The sequence below is a fragment of the Gekko japonicus genome, unplaced genomic scaffold, assembly GCF_001447785.1.
Source record: "Gekko japonicus isolate JY-2015 unplaced genomic scaffold, Gekko_japonicus_V1.1 scaffold1064, whole genome shotgun sequence".
In the NCBI taxonomy this organism is placed as follows: Eukaryota; Metazoa; Chordata; class Lepidosauria; order Squamata; family Gekkonidae; genus Gekko; species Gekko japonicus.
Window position 1 is genome coordinate 475583 of NW_015176004.1, and position 21434 is coordinate 497016.

The window sequence follows — 21434 nt, forward strand, 5'->3', positions numbered from 1 at the left end:
TAGCTGGCAGAATTTATTTTGCTACTGCCGGTAACAGGGAGGGCGCTGTGTTATGAACACAGATTTTATCAGGCATCGAAACCACCAGTCCCAAAAAGAAGCTTTAAAAGTTTTTAAGGCAAGATTCCCAGCAAAGTCTTTTTGCCATTCTTTTGTACCACACTTTCCTGCTCCAGCACCTTCCACTCACAGAGGAGGGTTGTTGTTCCCAACAGGACTATTCTTTAGAAAATATTAAGGAAAGAGCTACTGACAATTTAAAGAAATACATACAGAACAACACACATGAATGTGACTCGGCTTAATCTAACACACTCAGGACGCCTTCCAAGTGAGCAGTTAAAGAAAACTAAATGCTCCAGAGTGGATCTCTATGGCTGCTGCATAGTCTCTGTGCAAGGGAGGAAATAGAAGGAACTCAAATTAAAGTTATTTTAACTAGGACGAGCTTTAAGCCACAATTCCTAAAGTAACGTAATTGTGCAGCCGGTCCAAGAACCAGATCAGTACTATCGCACAGTTTTTACCAGAGAAAGCAGGGACTACTAGAACAACCTAATACTCAAGAATTGCTGCCCGATCTCGTCAGATCTCGGAAGCTAAGCAGGACTGACCCTGGCAAGTATTTGGATGGGAGACCTCCAAGGAATACCAGGACCCAGAGAAAGAGGCAGGCTATCAAGCCACTTCTCTGAACATCATTCATGCCCCAGTAGAGGTCACTATGACTTCCAGGCATGGGCACATACACCCCCCCACACACCCACAATGTAATAATAATAATAATAATAGGAGGAGGAGACTGGATTTATACCCTGCCCTTCACTACCCAAGGGAGTCTCAGAGTGGCTTACAAACTCCTTTCCCTTCCCCTCCCCACAACAGACACCCTGAGAGGCAGGTGGGGCTAAGAGAAACTGCTCTTTTTAAAGAACAGCTGTGCCAGAACTACGGCTTGCCCAAGGTCATCCAGCGGGTGCAAGTGGAGGAGTGGGGAATAAAACCCGGTTCTCCCAGATTAGAGTCCGCGCACTTAAACCACTACACCAAACTGGCTCTGTGCACTTAACCACTACACAGAATAATAACATGTCTCGGGGTTCTGGGCCCCCAGGACTAGTTCCCTGGGACCTTCCCAGCCCCAGGGAACTAGTCCTGGGGTTCCAGAATCCCGCAACATGTTTCCCTCCCCGTCCCATTCAAGCTCTCCTTGAAAACCCAAAGGAAAGAAGACCAATTCAGGTGGGGGTAGCCGCTGGACCCAGACTTTGTTCTCCAAAGGGAAGAAGGTATGTCGCCAGCCCACCTTGTGCTCTTGAGTCCGCCGATGCTTGATCAGATCTCCTGCAAAATGGAGCTGGCAGGTGTTACACCATCGCTGCTGGCTCTCTCTGCAAGGAAAAGAGAATCCCAGCTAAGAGAGAAGTACCACAGGGACAGCTCTGCAGACTGTCTGACACCTCTTCCTGGAGCTCCGGCGTCTGTCAGCTGAGAGCCTGGGCGGTTCACATTCAAACTGTCCAGGGTGAAGTGGCCTGGCTCGAAAGGTTCTCCCGAAAGTGCTGCTGTCGCTGTTTTACTTTACTTGCAAGGCAGCTCTGTTGTTTTTAACATGGAGAACTTTAAAGCGAAAGATTTATGCTATCTGAAGAGACACCAGAGTGGTGCCCACCGACATCCGGGCACCTGCCAAGTGTTTTTAGCAAGTGGGTGTGGCCGGGGGGGGGGGGCTCCTGTCCAGCAGGGCTTCTGATTGGCCACTGGAGTTCAGAGTAGTTCTGCAGATTAAAATAATGTTGTTTCATAACAAGTTATATGGTGTCGGTTTTGTTCTTTCCCCCCCTTTCCCGGTGTATTTTTAAAAATTACTGCTCTTGCCCCTGCATTTGGGAATCCTCTGTGACTGTGTTTGTCTCCCTTCTGCCGCTGGGCCCAACATATTCTGTTCGAACTCCAAAGGTGCCCAGAGGCTTGAAAAGGTTGGGGACCTCTTACTTTAAAGCAGGGGCCATTTCCTACAGGAGCGCCCAGGGGGCGGGCACATGCAACAAGCCCCACCCCCTGCTCCCAGCAGCCCTCAGTCAGAGCAAGCAGCAGACAGGTAAGTTGCAGAGGGCCCCCCCATCCAAAACAGTCCAGTGGCACCTTTAAGACCAAGTTTTATTCAGGTATCTGCGAGGACAGATCTGCACGTTCCCCCCCCCCAATAGCTAGCAATCCAAAACAGCCCAGTGGAGCCTGAGCGGTGGGTGTTGCCTTCTGACACACTTCCGGTGATGTCAGGGGGTGTGTCATATGCAAATAAGTTATGCTAATGAGTTGTGCTAAAGAGTTATGCTAATGAGCTCCTGCACCTCTTTTTCTACGAAATGACCCCTGCTTTAAAGTAATATCCCGGGGGTGTAACTCCAGAATTCTGTAGCCCCTCTCTGCAGCCTCAGTCTCCTGCAGCAATTCTTTGGGGTCAGGAAGCAATTTTTCTCCAGGTCAGTTCGGCCAGGAATCCTGGAGGGTTTTTTTTGTCATCTTCTGGGCATGGAACAGGGGTCACTAGGGGTGTGGGGGGGGAGGTATTTGTGCATTTCCTGCATTGTGCAGAGGGTCGGACTAGGTGACCCTGGTGGTTCCTTCCAACTCTATGATTCCAATGGCTAGATATCTGGTATCATCGCTCCTACTTGCGCTAAAGTTTGCATCTAACAAGTTATGTGCAACTGATGAGACTGAACGGCATCTTCACCAAACTCAGCAGTTTGCCACATTTGTTCCAGCTGAAACGGGGTGAGGGGAGAGAGCGCCAGGCTGCAGCGCCGTTGCACTGAGGGAGGATCCATGCACGCACCCGTCTTTCTCAGCCAGCGGCCGCTGCTCCTTCACCATAGGCAGCAGTGAGACAAAGCAGATGTTGCTCATGTGCTGGATCTCCTGAAGTCGCTGCTGGTGTTCCACGCCTGCCATGTGAGCCTGGAAATTCTGGCCAAGAGAGGGAGACCGTCACCATCCCAAATTTAAATTGCAAATTTAAATTGCTGAGCAGTCAGGTTAGAACGGATAAAAGGAAGTCCTTCTTCACCCAAAGAGTGATGAACACATGGAATTCCCTGCCACAGGAGGCGGCGGCGGCTACAAGCATGGACGGCTTCAAGAAGGAATCAGAGAAACATATGGAGCAGAGGTCCATAGGTGGCTATTGGGCACAAGGTATAGACAGGAACTCTTCGCCTAGGGCAAGGGATGCGCTGTATTCTTGGTGCTTGGGGGGGGGGCAACAGTGGGAGGGCTCCTAGTCTCCATACTGCTGGACCTCCTGATGGCACCTGGTATTTTTGGCCACTGTGTGACAGTGTTGGACTAGATGGGCCATTGGCCTGATCCAGCATTGGCTTCTCTTATGTTAATCAGCCTCTGACTCTGAAATGTCTCTTTCATGCCCCATGGGCTACTATTCTTCTATTATTATTTACAAAAGAGACTCAAGAGCTGATCTCCTTGTTCAAAAATACCAGACTGGGATCCAAAAAACAACTTGAGGCACACTCACATTTCCTTTGAACAGACCCTTGTGCCTCATCACAGTGTTCGAAAGCCCGCTCGGTTACAAATAAGATCTGCTGTGCAGTGTGGGAGGCTGCCATTTTGATTGACTCTCTTGTGCATTCGAAACCAGCAGCGCAGGGTTTTGGGATCCTGACCATAATGCAGCGCAGCTGTTTTGGGACGTTACCGTTTCAGACTGTTGTGCAGGGACTGCACATGGGAATGCTTCCCCCAAAAGAAATAATCACAACCGTCCCCTGAATGCGCAAAGCTACTTATCAGGAAGAAGCAGGGACTGCACATGGGAATGCTTCCCCCAAAAGAAATAATCACAACCGTCCCCTGAATGCGCAAAGCGACTTATCAGGAAGAAGCACTTGTCGCCTCACTCTCAACCACGAGATCGCGAAACCTGCAGTCCAACATTGTACTGTTTTATATATATCCAGGTCTCTCTAGAAGTTGGCTCTTATTGGAGGGCTGTCCGTTCACATTCTACACAATTATTTTTATAGTGCCCACAGTAGGGATGCAGCTTTACAAAGGTCCCTGCCCCCAAAAGCTTACAGCCTTAACATCTGTGACAAGAAAGGGGGAGGGATAAACAGAAGGATAACCTGCCCTTTCATTCCAGCTGCACATACCCTTCACAACACATGAAGTTTGTTGCTTGCCCACTGAATTGTCCCTAGGTGAATACCCATAATATTCTGGGAGGAATATCCTAAACTACAATATCCTGGAAGGAAGGGTGGTACCCATACATATTTACTGATCATGGACTGAGCACTGTGGCCTACGAGGGCAGCCTGGCATATGCCCACCCAAAACACATGAGCATTACTGCCGGAATGTTCCTACGTGTAGGGCAGAAATGCCCAAGCAGCTGAGGAAATGAGGGGTCCTCCAGGCTTAATGGATTCCCAGTGCAACTAACAGCAAGGAATACAAAACATCAAGCCTCCAGTAAGATGAAGGAATGGTGTTACTGGCTCACCTGGAGAATCTAAAATGGAAGAACAAGAGCTAGGAGGGAATCTCACCTGGGTGGTACCAGAAGGGTAACCACGGCAACAGAGCAGCACTGCTACCCTATGTCTGGGGACAGGAATGCAACAACGAGAGAGCTTCAGCAGCCTCATGAGCATTACTGCATAAAAAGTGCAAGATGACCCTGAGTCCATAAGCAAAGCTGGATTGGAACCAGTGTTCCCTCTAAGGTGAGTTAGTGTGAGCTAGCTCACAGTTTTTCAGCCTCTGGCACACACATTTTTATCTTACCTCAGGAAGAATGGCTCCAGAGCAAAACTAATTGATGCAGTGGCCAACTCGCTCGCTCACAACTTTAATGCCAGCAGCTCACAAAGTAGAATTTTTGCTCACAAGACTCCGCACCTTAGGGGGAGCATTGATTGGAACCCATGTTTTTCAAAGGCCTTGTTAACCTACAAACTGTTCTAAGGACTCCGATTTATATTCCAGTTCCTGGTTCCTCAGATAAGCCACCAAACCCATCACTCTTCAAGATCCGGCACCGGTTGCCTCCTGCAAAGTCCTCTTTTGCCAAGCCCTGACTCTGCAAAGCACATCTGCGTTCACGGGCCCACTGCTAATGCAAGCACATTTCACAGTTTGCAAACAAGAGAGGGGAAGGTAGCTGCAAAGTTCTCACATATGCAAATGCTTCCTCCACCTTGTGCCCAGCTGTACCTGCTGGTTGCAGCAGTTGGTCTTGCAGATGTAACAGTAGAATTTCACGGTGGACTCAGGGCTGGTCTCGGCTGCGCCCATCTCAGAGGTCCAGTGCGCGGGCTTCAGGGCTGTGGTGCTGATTGCTCGGCTTTCACTGCTCTGCTGAATTGTTACTTTCAGGGACCCGGCGGAGCTCACCACCTGGGGAGACAACAATGCACACACCAAGGCTATCCACCAGGTTCTTCCGCCAACAATTAAACCCCTTTAGCACATAAGAACATAAGAACATAAGAGATGCCAATGTTGGATCAGGCCAAAGGCCCATCCAGTCCAACACTCTGTGTCTCACAGTGGCCAGAAATACCAGTGCCATCAGGAGGTTGGTCCACCAGTGGGGCCATGATTAGCACATGAGAGAAGGTGCCTGAATATCCCTGGCTGGCCTGATCTTGTCAGAGCTCGGAAACCGGAAACAGCCACGACTGCCAGATGAAAGATCCAATGCACCGCTGAAGACCAGATGTTGGGAACAAACGCAGAAGGAAGCTGCTGACTTTGCGTCCTGCTTGTAAACATTCCAGAGACGCCTGGCCAGACCTTGTGAGAGACTGGAGTTGGACTAGATGGACCTTTGGTCTAATCCAGCGAGCCTTTCCTTATGTTCTTATCTCCAGGTTGACTTGGGACACTGGGCCTCCTAGTACACATGCGTTGAGATCTTTTTAAAACCCTCAGGGACAAAAGCAGAAGGCTCTTTTCGCAATGCCCCCTTTCTCTTGTGGGCTAAAGAGGCTTGTGGGCTCACCTCCGAAGCCTTCAGTTCCTCAGGGAAGTTCTTCTCCTTTGAAGTGTCTGCCACCAAATCCTCTTTCCCCTGGTCTGTCTCTACGAAAACAAAGAATGAGGTTGGGGAAAAGAAATCTTTCCACTGTGGGCAGAAGAGCCAAAGAGAAAATGTTCATCCAAAGACCCAAATAAATGCCCCCCGCACATGCCCCATTTAGAGCGAACCTCAGCCTCCTGCTAAAACAGAAACACGCTCATCTTTCCCTCTGACCATTTCCTTCTATGAGGCTACTGTCACCTTGAACCAGAACTGCCTCTGGAGATACATGTTCGATTACCTTTTTCCACCCCCCAGGAAAAAGGAGAGCCTGCATGAAGCTGTCTCACGCCAAGGCAGACCAGTGGTCCGCCTAAAGCCAAGCGTCCACAGGTGTGCCCATCATTTAAGGTCACCGGAGCAAGCACGGGGCTCTTACCTTCAGTGTGGGATTTCGCAGCCTCCATTTCCGGGAGGCACAGAGCATCGTCCAGGATCGACTCTTCGTCTCCACTGGCAGGAGGGGGAGGGGAGGAAAAACAAGTACAGCAAATGAGGGCATTTTGACTCTTGAAAGTTCCTGCCCAAAAAATCTTGTGGCTCTCTAAGGTGCTACTGGACTCGAACCCAGCTGTTTTACTGCAGAACAACACGGCTACCTTAGTTGCTGTAGATTTTCCGGGTTGTGTGGCCGTGGTCTCGGCATTGTAGGACCTGACATTTCACCAGTAACTGTGACTGGCATCCTCAGAAGTATAACACAGAAAGATGGAGTACTCTCTGTGTCAAGGCTACCCTTGGAAACTAGCAACGGACAATGTGGGATTCCCGAGAACGTTTTGCAGAAAATTCCTGGGAAAGTTTGCAAGGGCCAACTGGCCGTGCTCTGATTTAGCACGTTATCTGACTTGTATTGAGTTAAGAACAGCATCTGCAGGGCTGGTCACCCCATCTCCGAAAAGACACATGAGCCCGCAAAGCCGCCCGAGACCAAATCAGACTCTTGGCCAACCCAACACAACAGTGCCTTCCTCTGACTGGCAGCCGCTCTTGAGGGTCTCAGGAGGAGAAAGGCATTCCCCGGGACTTGCTATCTCAGATCCTTTAACTGGAAATTCCAGGTACTGGATGTATGAGCGTTCACACCGAAAACACACTGCTCTAACCCGCAGCGAACAATACAGGAAAGGGCAAAGGAAATGTCCAGATCAGTTTAACTGGCAGCAAATTCAGGAAAGGCAAAAGTCTTTACCCATTACTTCATGAACTTACAGAATTCAACAGCACAAGGAACAATGACAGCCCCTACCTTAGATGGCTTTTTTAAAAAGCACTGGTCATGGAGGAAAGGTCTATCACGACTTATCAGCTATCCCACCACAGTGAAGCCTCCAGGTTCAGAGGCAGTATACCTGCCATTACCACGTGGTGGGGACAAACAGCTTGGGAGGGCTGTTGCCTCCAAGCCCCATTCCCAGCGGCACCTGGCTGACCTCAGCCGGAGGGGTCCTTAGTTTGTGCCACTAAAGACAATCTTGCGCTGTTGTTTGACAGCGGGTGCTGGCCCCGGTATCGTTGACTACCTTTTAAGCCTCTTGCTTGCCGGCTCAGCATCTGGGGACGATCCTCTCAGCATCTCTGAAGGCACAGAAAAAGAGGTTATTGCTGGAGAAGAATTCTGACACCTTCCACCTCAGTGCCACTCATGGTGCACGACGGAACTCTGGAGGGAGGCACAGACCATTGCCTAGGTACGCCTGGGCTTCTCTTCTGCCCCTCTGATGAGCATCCTGCCAGGCCCAACATGACTTGGAACATCAGACAGTCTGCAGTAACCCACCAGTGAGGATGGCCCAAGCTAACCTGCTCTTGTCAGATCTTGGAAGCTAAGCAGGGTCAACCCTGGTTAGTATTTGGACGGGAGACCACCCAGAAGAAGAAGAAGAAGAGATTGGATTCATACCCCACCCTTCACTACCCAAAGGAGTCTCAGAGCGGCTTACAAACTCCTTTCCCTTCCCCTCCCCACAACAGGCACCTTGTGTTCCCTCTAAGCTGTGGAGGCTTGTGAGCAAAAATCCTACTTTGTGAGCTACTGGCATAAAAGCTGTGGGCAAGTGATTTGGCTACTACATAAATTAGTTTGCTCTGGAGCCATCCTTCCTGAGCAAAGACAAAAATGTGTGAGCCAGAGGCTGGAAAATTGTGAGCTAGCTCACACTAACTCAGCTTAGAGGGAACACTGCCTGTGAGGCAGGTGGGGCTGAGAGAGCTCTTTCGAGGATTGCTCTTGAGAGAACAGCTGTGCCAGAGCTGTGGCTTGCCCAGGGTCATCCAGCCAGGTGCAAGTGGAGGAGTGGGGGAATCAAACCCGGTTCTCCCAGATTAGACTACACGCACTTAACTACTACACCAAACTGGCTCTCCAAGGAAGTCCAGGGTTGCTATATAAAGGCAGGCAATTGTAAACCCCTCTGAATGTCTCTCGCCTTGAAAACCCTATGGGGTCGCCATAAGTTGGCTGCGACTTAACGGCAAAAAATATACTAGGACAGAAAGTACCCAAACCATTGCATTTGCATGTGTGATGCAGTACGTAAAGAACCGAGGAGGCCCCGGTTCAAATCCCCTGCTCGCCATAAAATTTACTGGGTGACCGTGGTTCAGTCCCAGCCTCAACTGAGACTGCAGCGAGGATAAAATGGAGGAGAGGGAGCCCTGTTGCTTGAACTCCTTGAAGGAAAGACAAGACGAAAGCGAAGAAGAAGACGACAACCAAGAAGAGGAGATTGGATTTATACCCCGCCCTTCACTACCCAAAGGATTCTCCGAGCAGCTTACAAACTCCTTTCCCTTCCCCTCCCCACAACAGACACCCTGTGAGGTAGGTGGGGCTGAGAGAGCTCTTGACAGAACTGCTCTTTTTTCAAGAACAGCTCTTATCAGAACTACGGCTTGCCCGAGGTCATCCAGCCAGGTGCAAGTGGAGGAGTAGGGAATCAAACCCGGTTCTCCCAGATTAGAGTCCGTGCACTTAACCACTACACCAAAGAGGGAAAGAAAGAGGGAGAGAAGGAAATAAGGAGGGAAAGGGAAAGAAGGAGAGAAGGAAAGAAGGAAGGCTGCTTCTTTCTCCTCATGGCCCGGGGCTGCTGGGAGCAGGGGGCGGGGCTTGTTGCATGTGCCCGCCCCCTGGGCTCTTTGCTGCCGGACCTCCGCTCCTGTACGCTCCTGCAGGAAATGTCCCCTGCACATGAGGGCCAAATGGACTTGATTGGCCTGAGAGCTGGTGTTGCTGAGAGAGCTCTGACAGAAACTGCTCTGACAGAAAGTGCTTTTTTCAAGAACAGCTCTGACAGAACTATGGCTTGCCCAAGGTCATCCAGCAGGTGCAAGTGGAGGAGTGGGGACTCAAACCCAGTTCTCCCAGATTAGAGTCCGCGCACTTAACCACTACACCAGGCAGGACTCGAGCTGGTGCTCACGGAACCCACGTCATTCAGGCCAGTTGCTTTAAAGAAGCATCGGCAACAAGCCGGGCTGGCAGAAGAAATGGGGCGGTCACTTCGGGGCTCGCCAAAGACCATTCATAGCTCCTCCCCACCAAAGACACACACACTAGTTAATCCAGAGGGGGAGAAGGAAAATATTTCTAATTTGCCCCAATAAGGCAGGACAAGAAGGAGCCACAGAATCTAGCCCTACCTACGAAGGAAGCAGGGGGACCATTCCAAGTAGCCCCCCGTTACTGAAGAAGGATGAAATTCTGACTATGAGGCAATCAGAGAAAGGCATGGGGAAAAATTAAAAGATGGTGTTCTCACACACAGATCCAAAGACTGTCCTCTTTGTTCCGGCGGCTTCTTCCCTTCCTGGAACATGTCACGCTAGCAAGCCACACCATCTGTTGTCCAGACAGCATCCAAGTCTGAGAGAGGTCCCCCCCCGCCCCCCGCCACCCACACCTTTTCTGTTGTTGTTTGTGGGAGCTGGAGAACAAGCTCAGAGAAGCTCACCTCCCTTCCCCTACCTGATGGCGAAGAGCCGGGTTCTTCAGGCCCTGCTTTGACGAGGCCCCCCTCCGGAAGAGGTTCCCTCTCCTCCGGTCCCGGAGTCTGAGATGATGAGGATGAGGAGATCGCCGAATCCGCTTCCCGCTTCCTCTCGGGAACCCTCGGGAAGTCCTACAGATCACAAAAGGTGTCTCAAATGTTATCAGCCAAACATCTAGCCCAGGAGTCCCCAACGCGGTGCCTGGGGGAGGCGCCACAGCACCTGCCGACACCTTTTCAGGTGCTCATAAAGTGTACTTAGAAAATGGGTGAGGCCAGTTAGGGCTTTTGCCCAGTGAGGCTTCTGATTGGCTCTGCGCATTTTTTAAAGTGTTGCTTTGGCGGCAGCTGCCACCACAGCACAAGGATCTTCAATGTGTGACTGGAAGGAAGCCATTTCGAGGCTGGCTCCCCTTCCTATGGCAGCCAACGACTGTGCCCACCACACTGTCAGAATTCTAAGGGTGCCCACCGGTTCAAACAGGCTGGAGACCCCAGGCCTGGCCCATTTTCTCTGGTACAAAGCAAGGAAGAAGAGAAAAAGAGTTTGGATTTATACCCTGCCCTTCATTCGGAGTCTCAGAGCAGCTTACAAACTCCTTTCCCTTCCCCTCTCCACAACAGACACCCTGTGAGGTCGGTGGGGCTGAGAGAGCTCTTGAGAGGAACTGCTCTTTTTCGAGAACAGCTCTTATCAGGCTAGCCCAAGGTCATCCAGCAGGTGCAAGGGGAGGAGTGGGGAATCAAACCCGGTTCTCCTAGATTAGAGACCGCGCACTTAACCACGACACCAAACTGGCTCTCAAATCAGCCCAGAGAGACAGAGGAGGGGAGCCAAGGCCCATTTCAGGCTAGGCTAGCTCACACCACCCGCACCCCACTAAGCCAAATGCCCCCCACCAGCAGAGCACAGCAGACACCCCCCCCAAGCCTTGATAAAGCTTCAGTTCTTGCTGCCTGATTAGGAACATAACGGGGGGGGGGTGGGTGGCACCTCACAGGCCACAGCAAAACTGTGGTGGGCGACATCCAGCTGAGTCATGCAGGCCTGCCTCCTCCGGCACTTTGAAACAAGGCCCAGAAGCATTCTGAAACTGAAGGACGCCAAGGACAGAACCTGGTTCTCTCTCTCCCACATTTTCAAACCCTTCCCTTCCATGACAGACGTCTGGGTGCTGTATGGGGAGGGGAGGGGAGGGGGGTGGTGTGAGAACTGGAAAAGACCGGTGAGATTTTTGCGGCGGCGGCACGACTCACCTTGCGGAAGGTGCGGTTCTGCCTTTGAAATGGGAGGGCCGGGAAAGCCAGGTGGGCGGGCTTTAAGGAGACCCCGACGGGTGGGGGACCCAAGAGGGAATGCCTCGTCGCCTGAGGGAAGAACTGCTGCAGCACGGGAGCGGCGGCCATGTTGAAGCCTCTCAAGTTACCTGGGAAGGCAAGATAAATAAATGAATAAAAGGAAGTATTACTTCTGCTCCAGGCATGGCCAGCTCAACCTAGTGAACTGCCCCACTCACAGCCAGTGTTCCCTCTAAGCTGAGTTAGTGTGAGCTAGCTCACAGTTTTTTAGCCTCCGGCTCACACATTTTTGTCTTTGGTCAGGAAGGATGGCTCCAGAGCAAACTAATTTATGCAGCAGCCCAATCACTCACTCACAACTTTAATGCCAGTAGCTCACAAAGTAGAATTTTTGCTCACAAGACTCCACGGCTTAGAGGGAACATTACAGCACACACACACACCCCAAGGGAGGCTACACAGGAATTGCCTTCCTCTGCAAGGTGCCTTGAACAGATCTGACACAGTAGCAACACCAGAAGCGGCGTGTTCTCGCTGTAGCCTCCTCCATCGCTGCGCCCCAACAGCTGTTTGGGACGTTTTGACAGCGAACTGGCTCTGAGGAGGACGCAAGGGCACAGGCTTGAGGAAACGTTCGCCTCTCTGGCAAACAACAGCGGCCCTCCCCGTGAGGAAAAACGAAGCAGACCCCAGAGGGTGGAAGAGCTCTCCGAAAAGCCAGCTTATTCCACTCCTGCACAGCTCCAGTTTGCTTCGACAGGAGCCGAGCAGGAAAACAGCCCGGAGACTTGTATTCCATGTTAGTTACTGGGGAGAGAGCGGACATCTTGATTGTCAGCCTCAGACCACAATGCATCTTGGGCCAGCCCTGCCTGGGAAGAAGCTGGCCCTGCAAAGCCACGCTCGAGCACCTCACCGACGAAACAGAAATACATTCACTGATTAATGTGGTTAAGAACATAAGAACATAAGAGATGCCAATGTTGGGTCAGGCCAAAGGCCCATCCAGTCCAACACTCTGTATCACACAGTGGCCAGGAATACCAGGTGCCCTCAGGAGGTCCACCAGTGGGGCCAGGACAATTAGAAGCCCTCCCACTGTTGACCCCCACAAGCACCAAGAGGACAGAGCATCACTTGCCCCAGAGTCCCTCTCTATACCTTGTGGCTAATAGCTACTGATGGACCTCTGCTCCATAGGCTTATCTAATTCCCTTTTGAATTTATCTAATTCCCTTTTTCCATTACTGTAAATCAGCAAATGCTTTCAGGGGTGTGGGAGGAGATTTCGCTTTCCCCAAAGCCGGCAGAGAAGAAGCAACCACAAAAAGACACTACTTAGACTTCTTTAACGTGAAACCTTCCTTGTTAAAAGGTTGAAGACGTCCCCGCTAGGGCATGAAGCCACAACTCTGAGCCTAACACGCTGGCTGTTTTTGAGCCGCACTGCAAGCTGGTCTCTTACACTCAAGTGGATGTGAGTGACCTTTCCAATTGCCATCTAGCGCCAAAGAGTGACTTAACCAGATCGGATGCGGGCTCAGGCTGCAACTTGAAGCACGCGCACTTTGAAGCGAGCATTTCCTTCTGAGTAGGCATGCAAGGGTGAAGGATGGGATGGCAACCAGAAAAGAGAGAACAGGCTCTAACAGACTAACAATCCAGAGAGCGGCATCTGCCATTTTAGCACAAGCTCAGGATGCCTGGTCTGCTCCCTAAAAACAACACCTTCATTTAGAGACAGGAAACACCCCCACACGTTACCAGTTTCCACTGCTGACCCCACAGGTCACACCAGCCGCTAAATTATTCAGCCTGATGTTTCTCAGATACCAAAGTATCTGGGCATCAAGTATTCTCAAACGTAACCCAAACCCTGCCGAGTGACCGGGAAAATTCAGGTGAACAGCCGGGACTCAGATGGTTCTTCATTACAAACGTAACGTGATTATCAACTGCGTAACATCTAAACAGCCAAGAACACAAGCGACTATTAGATATTACAGAACATTACATTACATTTGCGATTTATATACCGTAAATCACAATGCAAGAACACTGAGTGCTTTTTTAAGGAAATGGGCTGTTAGATAAGGTGCTTTCTGACAACCTTATCGGTAATTCAAAAGAGAAATGCTATAATGTATACACATGAAAAGGGATCCACACTTTTGGGCTGGCTCGGGAGCCAAACATCCTTCCAGTGGCCCTCCAAACACTTTCATTTCCTGCTCTACAGAGGTAAAGTCCATCCCTTTGTACTGGTTAAGTAAGCCTGAAGCCGTTTCAAAAAAGGTGCTCTTTATTTTCCCTGAGTCACTGATGGCTTTTTCAAACATTATCTCCCTGTGGCAGAGTACACCAAATGTTTTCTGTAGTGTATTCAAAGCTGCCTTGAAACATCTAATTGAAGTACAATGTTAAGCTTCATCCTGGGCTAGGATCCAAATCCATCCAATCGTGTTACTAGCCCAGGAAGCACCTAACCAATCACTTTCTAGCAAGCTCCCTGAGCGGGAACATCCGTGATTGGTCCTTATGTGAACAACCTTATTGGTTGGTATTTGTACAGTGGGTGTGGCTACATTAGCCGGGAAGGTTTAAAAGCAGGACAGCTGCAATGTAAAGGCTGTTCTGGCTATCAGATGTTGATCCGTGTTGGAGTTGTGTTCGAGTTGAAGAATAAAGTTGTGTTCTTGCCAATGTTCCCTCTAAGCTGAGGAGTCTTGTAAGCAAAAATTCTACTTTGTGAGCTACTGGCATTAAAGTTGTGAGCGAGCAATTTGGCTGCTGCATAAATCAGTTTGCTCTGGAGCCATCCTTCCTGAGCGAGCACAAAAATGTGTGAGCCGGAGGCTAAAAAACTGTGAGCTAGCTCACACTAACTCAGTTTAGAGGGAACACTGGCTCTTGCTGAATCACTCTCCGACTGATTTGTTATGTGAGCGACTTAACATTTTCCATGCTGGTCTCCAGAATTAAAATATATTGGTTGCCGGAGCAGACTGTATTTGCAGATTCCAGTATGAAATCCCAGTGCAAAATGCAAAAATAAATACATAAATAGGTTTAACAAGCTACTTAGGTGTATCAAGATCCCTGGTTTGAATAAACCAGAGAACAACAACTTAGGTGAAGGGCGGGGTATAAATCCAATCTCTTATTATTATTATGCTTCCTCAGTCATCTCATTTCCCATAAAGTCAAGCAAATATGCCTTTTCCTAACTGGCTGATTACGCCCCCTCAAAAATATGAGAATTTCAGTGTTCTCTCAAATTCTCTGAGAAAACTGTACCACCTTATCTGTAGCCCACCCTCATCTAAGGAAAAGTACTGGTCAAGTACTTTGAACTAAGCCGAACAACTAGAAAAACAAGACAGCATTCCTGAAGCAGGATTCTGCAAAATGGTTCACACACAATGACGCGCCATGGTTTGGTGTGACATGAATGAGCCATGAGCTTATGCATGCTCTCCAGCTCCCCGTAGCTTAATGTTACTTCTGAACTAGCAAACTGAGGTTTGTGTCCAGGGTGAGGTTTCCCTGCAAAAAAACCCCAGCTCAAAGAAATGTACAAGATTAAAAAAAAATACATAGCACAACATGAAGACTGGCTGAAACACCAAAGGTCCACCAAGATGACCTCGAGCAGCAACTGTAAATTTCATGCTGGCAAATACTCCACACCTTCCTCGCATCACAGAGTACTGGAGGGGGGCTCCTACCTTCCATTCAGGTGTAAGAAACCAACCCTCCCTAAAGACTTCTCACAGATGTACAGAATTCAGAGAAGAACATAAGAGAAGCCATGTTGGATCAGGCCAATGACCCATCTAGTCCAACACAGTGGCCAAAAGCCAGATCCCATCAGGAGGTCCACCAGCAGGACCAGAATTCCAGAAGCCCTCTTACTGTTGCTCCCACAAGCACCAAGAATACAGAGGAAGGCCAGTGTTGGACCATGCACTGGAGAAGGTTGGAAGCAGTGGGAAAGGGAGACCCATGTTGCTTTGGACTCTCTCTAAAGCCCCTGTAAAGCAGCAGCCCCCTGTCCTCCCCATAGATAAGAAATAATGTTTAACTTGCACTCACTGTTCTGCACATGTGAAATGCCCATTTTCTATGTGCAGGACATGCATGACCAGCATATACCTTACATTATAACAGAGCAAACCATATTATGTTTCTTTGTATACAAAATCTGAGCCGTGGCACCTCTAAGACCAACAATGTTTAATTCTGGCTATAAGCTTTTGTGTGCATGCATGTATCTGAAGAAGTGTGCGAAAGCTTATACTCACGAAAGCTTATACCCAGAATTAAACTTTGTTGGTCTGAAAGGTGCCGCTGGACTCAAACTTTGTTCTATAGCAGTGGTGGCGAACCTATGGCACGGGTGCCAGAGGTGGCACTCAGAGCCCTCTCTGTGGGCACGTGTGCCATCGCCCCAGCCAGGCTCAGACCGTCATTATGTGTGGAATTCTCTGCCAAAGTAAATGAAAGCATTTGGAATTGCTTTCCTTACTTTGTTTGTATCATCTTATGTTAATGTATGAGTTGTTTTTTTTCTAAACTAAAACCTCAGTATTCAAGTTAAATTGCCGTGTTGGCACTTTGCAATAAATAAGTGGGTTTTGGGTTGCAGTTTGGGCACGCGGTCTCTAAAAGATTTGCCATCACTGTTCTATAGCTTCTGACCAACATGACCACCCACCTGACTCTTTCTTTATATATGTTCATATTATATATCTTAGTTTATATTATACATCTTAGTTTCACATCTTAGTTTGTGGTTAGCCCCAATTATGAAGTATGCTGGTTTACTCAGCCTGTGGCTTGCACGTGAGAAAACACACAAGGCAAACCTACATATCCACTGCAGAGACTCCTGAGAAACTGCACTGAGCAAGCCCTGCCAATTTCCATTCATTTCAAGCGCTGGCACAGCACAGATTCCCTGATAATCTCATCCACAGACAGTTGCTAAGTACGTGGCTTCCCCACTGCTCTCCACAGAGCGATTTACTAGCTGTGCGACTTAATGCAGCAAACTGGAAAAGCTTCTCTCCCAAAGCCCCTCCGGATTTGCCACCAACCCGGACTCAATTGGATAACTTTCAGTGTACACAAGTCAGAACGCCCTCCGCAAAGCAAAGGATCTTTTACACAGCAGCCTTTGAGAGAATTTTTTGCGTTGGGAATCACATCCCATCTCCTGTCCATTGCAAGGAAAAGGTGAATGTCTGAAACCTCTGTGACTCCAGCGGTTCACTTGCCCTTCCTTTGGATGGTCTGACGCAGTTACAACATATATTTTTCGCTTGTCTGACTTCCCAGACTTTGAATTTTTCACTGTGTAAATATTAACCTGTAATTTTTAAACACCTTGGGGGATACTTTTAACCGAACAGTGGTTATGTAAAAGCTGTCAACAAAGCAAAGACGGCTTTGGCAGGGACGGGATTCCCAAGCATCTTAGCATGCAACACTTCGCCTGTTTTGCATCGAGAGGACGGCTTTGGTCTCCAGCCAGAGGAGGAAAGGAAAGAAGGAGGCAGGCGGGCTGCAATCTGTACCTTGCATCTGCTGCACCAGCAGGGCTCGCTGAAGCATGGGGTTGGCGTTGAGGAGCGACGCTTGATTGGCTGCCCGCAGGTTCAGCATCGGCGGCTGCTGGGGAGGTGCCACGCCCCTGGGGAGGAGGAGGAAGGGGGGGGGAGAAAAACATATTTCCAGATCAAGGACCAGGCAACAAGAAAATCTCCTCCTTGGGGATGGAGACAGTCGATTCACTTCCCTTTCAAGCAGCACAAAATCAGGGCTGCCCTCAGGCATCACGGCAAAAGGGCAAGCTTCTTTCGAACAGGTCTCCCTTCTGTGCTGCCTTGCGAATGGGAAAGCGAGACCCCCAGGCTGCTGACAAGGAACGCCAAAAAAACACTCCGCTGCCCTTGTGCATCTGCAAAGGCCCCTCACCTGCCCTGACCGATAATCCCAGCCTGCCCCCTGTGCTCCCAGCCCTTTCTTGTCATTTTACTCTCCTGCTCCGGCCAACTGGAATTCTCAGCCAGCCCCTGCTGCTCTCCCTGCTGCTCCCCTGACCAAAGCCAGACCCTGCCTTGCTGTTTCACCATCGGCACCCAGGGCTTTTACCCTGGCTCGTTGTGCGGCTATTCCCTCTAAGGTCCTAGAGGGAAAATATAGAAAGACACCATATGAAGACAGGTGCTGCCCTTGTTCCTTGGGAGAAGTGGGATCAATGCCCCATCTGTTCTTCCGCTGCCCCTTTCATCAAGTTTACAGGGATACGCTTATCTCCCCCCTCTTAGATAGGCCAGCACCTGAGGCAGATAGTGCTGATCTAGAGAGACTTCTGGCAGAGGGAAATCAGCAAAACTCCAGATAAATAGCTAAATTCTGCTTGCAGCTGGTAAAATCCCACCATGAAAACCCTCAGTCACCTTTTGCACGACTTATCATTAGTTTAGTTTTAGACATTTTCATGGTTATTCTGATATAATGGACGGATGAAGTTTTTATTTTTTAGCATCTTAATGGTTTTAAGGTTTTGAACATCGGCACCCGTGTCCTCCTCCTGCCCCGGGATTGGTCTGAATATCTTAAAACGAAGAGTTTTCTTATGAATCTAATCTGCAATGGATTGTCTGTTAGGCAAAACAGGCAAATCTGAAAGAATCATGACTCTGCGCTTGAAGCATTTGCTTTCTAAGCTTTATGGATTAACTCACAGGAACCAACAAGGATACCTAGGCCCTGGTCACATGGGCCGGATATCGTGGGGGGGAGGCGTGGCTAATTGCCCCGGCGCAGTTTGATCCGCGATTATGCAATCAGACGCGCCGGCGGCACACCACAAGTCCTTCCCTCCGCGCCAGTGGGTAAACAAGGGTAGTGATCACGCGACGATCCTGCAGCGCGGCAAAGAAGCGGCACGACGCGATCACACCAGCAATGGCTAGGCGCCGCTGCCGTGACAAACGGGGTCCTTTTTTTTTTAAAGCCGAAACGGCACTTTCACTTTCCTCTTTGTGTGCATGCGCCGTTGGGTGCTTGTGCGCATCTTGTGGAGACTTGGGGGGGAAACCTGTTTGCGAAAGGACATGGGCGGGTGCCGAATGCCACCACCGGAAACGCGATCAGACGCCAGCCCTTGCCCCGCGGTTTCCGGAAACTAGTACCTCAGAGGTACTAGTTTTTAACTCTGCATCTTCAGCGGGAAGCCTCGGGTTCGCCACGGGAGCTCTACGCTTCCCAGATGTTGCAGTGTGATCGCGCCCAGAAAATCCTCCTATCTTCAGTCTCTGTAGCGTGGCTAATGCTCCGTGTGACCGCAGCCCAACACTGGTTTATAAATGGAGCCAAAATTTAAAGATATGAAGTTGCAAGAGAAGTCTGGGGGTCTGCATGGTTTTCGGGGTCGACATTCTCTGTTTGAGCTTTAGAGAGAATTTATACAAAATGATTCATCAGTTAGATCTGACCCCAAAGCTGTTTGCTAAGATTTACAATTCTTGCACAGGTGCCATGCTGAGCTGGTAGATATGGGGCAACTCTGCCCAAGAGCAATTCTGTATTGGAGGACAGTTGCTATTCTGTTGAGTTTTGGTCTAGGTAGAGAGGTAGAAATTGAGCTGGCAATTATACTACTGAACTATGTTTTGACAATTCCAAAGAAATTACAAAATATAATAACAGCTGCACGCTTGGTATTTAGACAGCACTGGAAATCAAAAGACAGTCCAATAAATGAGTGATCAGAAAAGGTAAAGGAGGTCTATCTGGTGACTAAACTCAGATCCTTTCAAAGGAATGAAAATGTTGAAGAACTGAGGTCAAAAGTAGTCAAGGATCATTAACTGTATTCAAAATTGTTGTGTTATACGGAATAGTTTGATAATCGTGTGTATATGTTTGAAATTTATGCTTGTAAATTTGTTAACTGAGCAATCAATTATTTTTTTAAAGGCTGAGTTGTCATACACTGTGACAGTCCAGGCCGCCTTGCCTTGGACCGATGGAGGACGCTCACAGGATCGGAAGGCGCCTTCGTATAACCCCTCCCTCCCAATCCAGGCAATTAGAAAACTAGCACGTCAGGACCATTCTTCCAGAAAAGAGGAGGAGGAGGAGATTGGATTTATACCCCGCCCTTCACTACACAAAGGAGTCTCAGAGCAGCTTACAATCCCCTTCCCACAACAGATACCCTGTGAGGTAGGTGGGGCTGAGAGAGCTCTTTTGAGGACGGCCCTTGAGAGAACAGCTCTGAGAGAACTTATGACTAACCCAAGGTCACACCAGCAGCTGCACGTGGAAGGGTGTGGGGAATCAAACCCGGTTCTCCTGGATTAGAGGCCATGCTCTTAACCACTACACCAAGCTGGCTCCCAAGCTTTCAAATGAAAGTTTTCTACCTGCAGGGATTTCCCCCCCCCCTCTTGTTTGCATGTTTCCATTCAGGGAGCCCCCACTTGTCCTCCGAAGTGGAACAGCCCAGACATGGGTTTACTCAGGGCCGGCTCACTCACTAGGCGAACTAGGCGATCGCCTAGAGCGGCCCGGCCCTTAGGGGCGCCAAAATGCACCCAGCCCCGTACTCTGAGAGTTTCTTAATTATTTGTGTTTTTCATTCTTCCAAAAATGCATTTATTTTTGAAAAATGGTGGGCGGGGGGGGCCCGCCAGAAGGGATCCTCGCCTAGGGTGCAAAATACGCTTGGGCCAGCCCTGGGTTTACTGCCTTTGTGAGAACTGAAAACGGTGCTGAGAATGTTCAAATCTCACGTGCTTTAAGGGGGGGGGGAAGCAGTTGGGCTCCAGCCCAGGGCTTCTCTCGTCCCGTAGAGTTGCCAGCTCCTGGTTGGGAGACACCTGGAGATTCTGAGACCGCAGCCTGAAGAGGGCGGGATTTGGGGAGAGGAGAGACTTCAGTGGGGTATGACGCCATAGAGTCCGCCTTCAAAAGTGGCCACTGTCTCGGGGTGAACTGCTCTCTGTCAGCTGGAGATCGGTTGTAATAGTGGGAGGTCTCCAGGCACCACCTGGAGAATGGCAACCCGAATCCTCCAGCCAGCAAGGCCAGAAGGAGAAGAGGCCACAGGCAGGCCTCCCTCCGTCACACGCGGGTCTCGCTCCCACTGGGATGGGATTATAATGTCATTTGTCCTGAGGATTCTCTTTAAGCCCCAACAGGAGTCCGTCTGGGCTGGAAAGCAGGATGAGAACACGTGTCATACATACATAAATGTGATTTTGAAAAAGGATTAGGTTATCAGTTCCCAGCTCTTCCCCCGGGGATGCTGTTGATGTTATATATAAATGGCAGGCTCCCCCACAAAGGACAAGGGGAGGGGAATAAAGTGACGGGGCAGCGGATATCGTGCTCACTAGAAAATGCGGGCGGGGGGGACGGACCAAAGCAACCTCAACCACAGATGCCTGGCTAAGCAACGTTTTGGCACATGGCGGAGCAAAGTTGCTAAGCGACTATCCTGTGAATCAGGGTCTGAATCTCCCATCCAGAGCTCACTAGGTGGTCTTTGGCAAGTCACTGTCCCCCCCCCAGCCCTGCCTCCAAAAGACAGGATGAAGGAATATTGACCTCTCTTCCAGGGTGGCTGGAATGGTTACAGACAGAGGATGCCGGAACATCTCTCCTTATATTATATATAATTGAATAGTGGGTGCCAAAGTTCTAATTCTAAAATGCACTCCCTTAGTGTATGGCTGATGGCACTGCTCCTCAGCATATATCGCCACCAATCAGAAGGCAAAGCCCGGGTCCCACCCACACCACAACTGCTGCGACAACCTGGTCTTTTGCATATGGAAGCTGATTGGACTTCAGGCCATTCCCCCCCCCAAACCCCCCCCCCCCCCAAGGCAGTTGGAATTTTCAGTAGCATAACATACCTCATAGGGGAGAGGAGAATGGGTAACAATGGTTACCACTCTCCAGGTGTGGGCTACAGATAACTCAAACATACAAATGCTCTTCAGGTAGCA

At 49.7% G+C, this 21434-nt stretch overlaps 1 protein-coding gene across 1 annotated transcript in view; it reads right to left on the reverse strand.

The window, feature by feature from the left end:
• The window catches only part of CIZ1 (CDKN1A interacting zinc finger protein 1), a 49993-nt gene that overhangs the window by 17795 nt on the left and 10764 nt on the right, over positions 1–21434 (reverse strand). The window contains exons 2-10 of the mRNA XM_015426461.1: positions 16986–17101; positions 11365–11534; positions 10086–10239; positions 7639–7693; positions 6495–6568; positions 6038–6117; positions 5248–5430; positions 2843–2973; positions 1307–1391 (exon numbers count right to left, since the gene is read on the reverse strand). Coding sequence (XP_015281947.1) covers positions 1307–1391; positions 2843–2973; positions 5248–5430; positions 6038–6117; positions 6495–6568; positions 7639–7693; positions 10086–10239; positions 11365–11534; positions 16986–17101 — 1048 coding nt within the window. The remainder of the gene's footprint in view (positions 1–1306; positions 1392–2842; positions 2974–5247; positions 5431–6037; positions 6118–6494; positions 6569–7638; positions 7694–10085; positions 10240–11364; positions 11535–16985; positions 17102–21434) is intronic.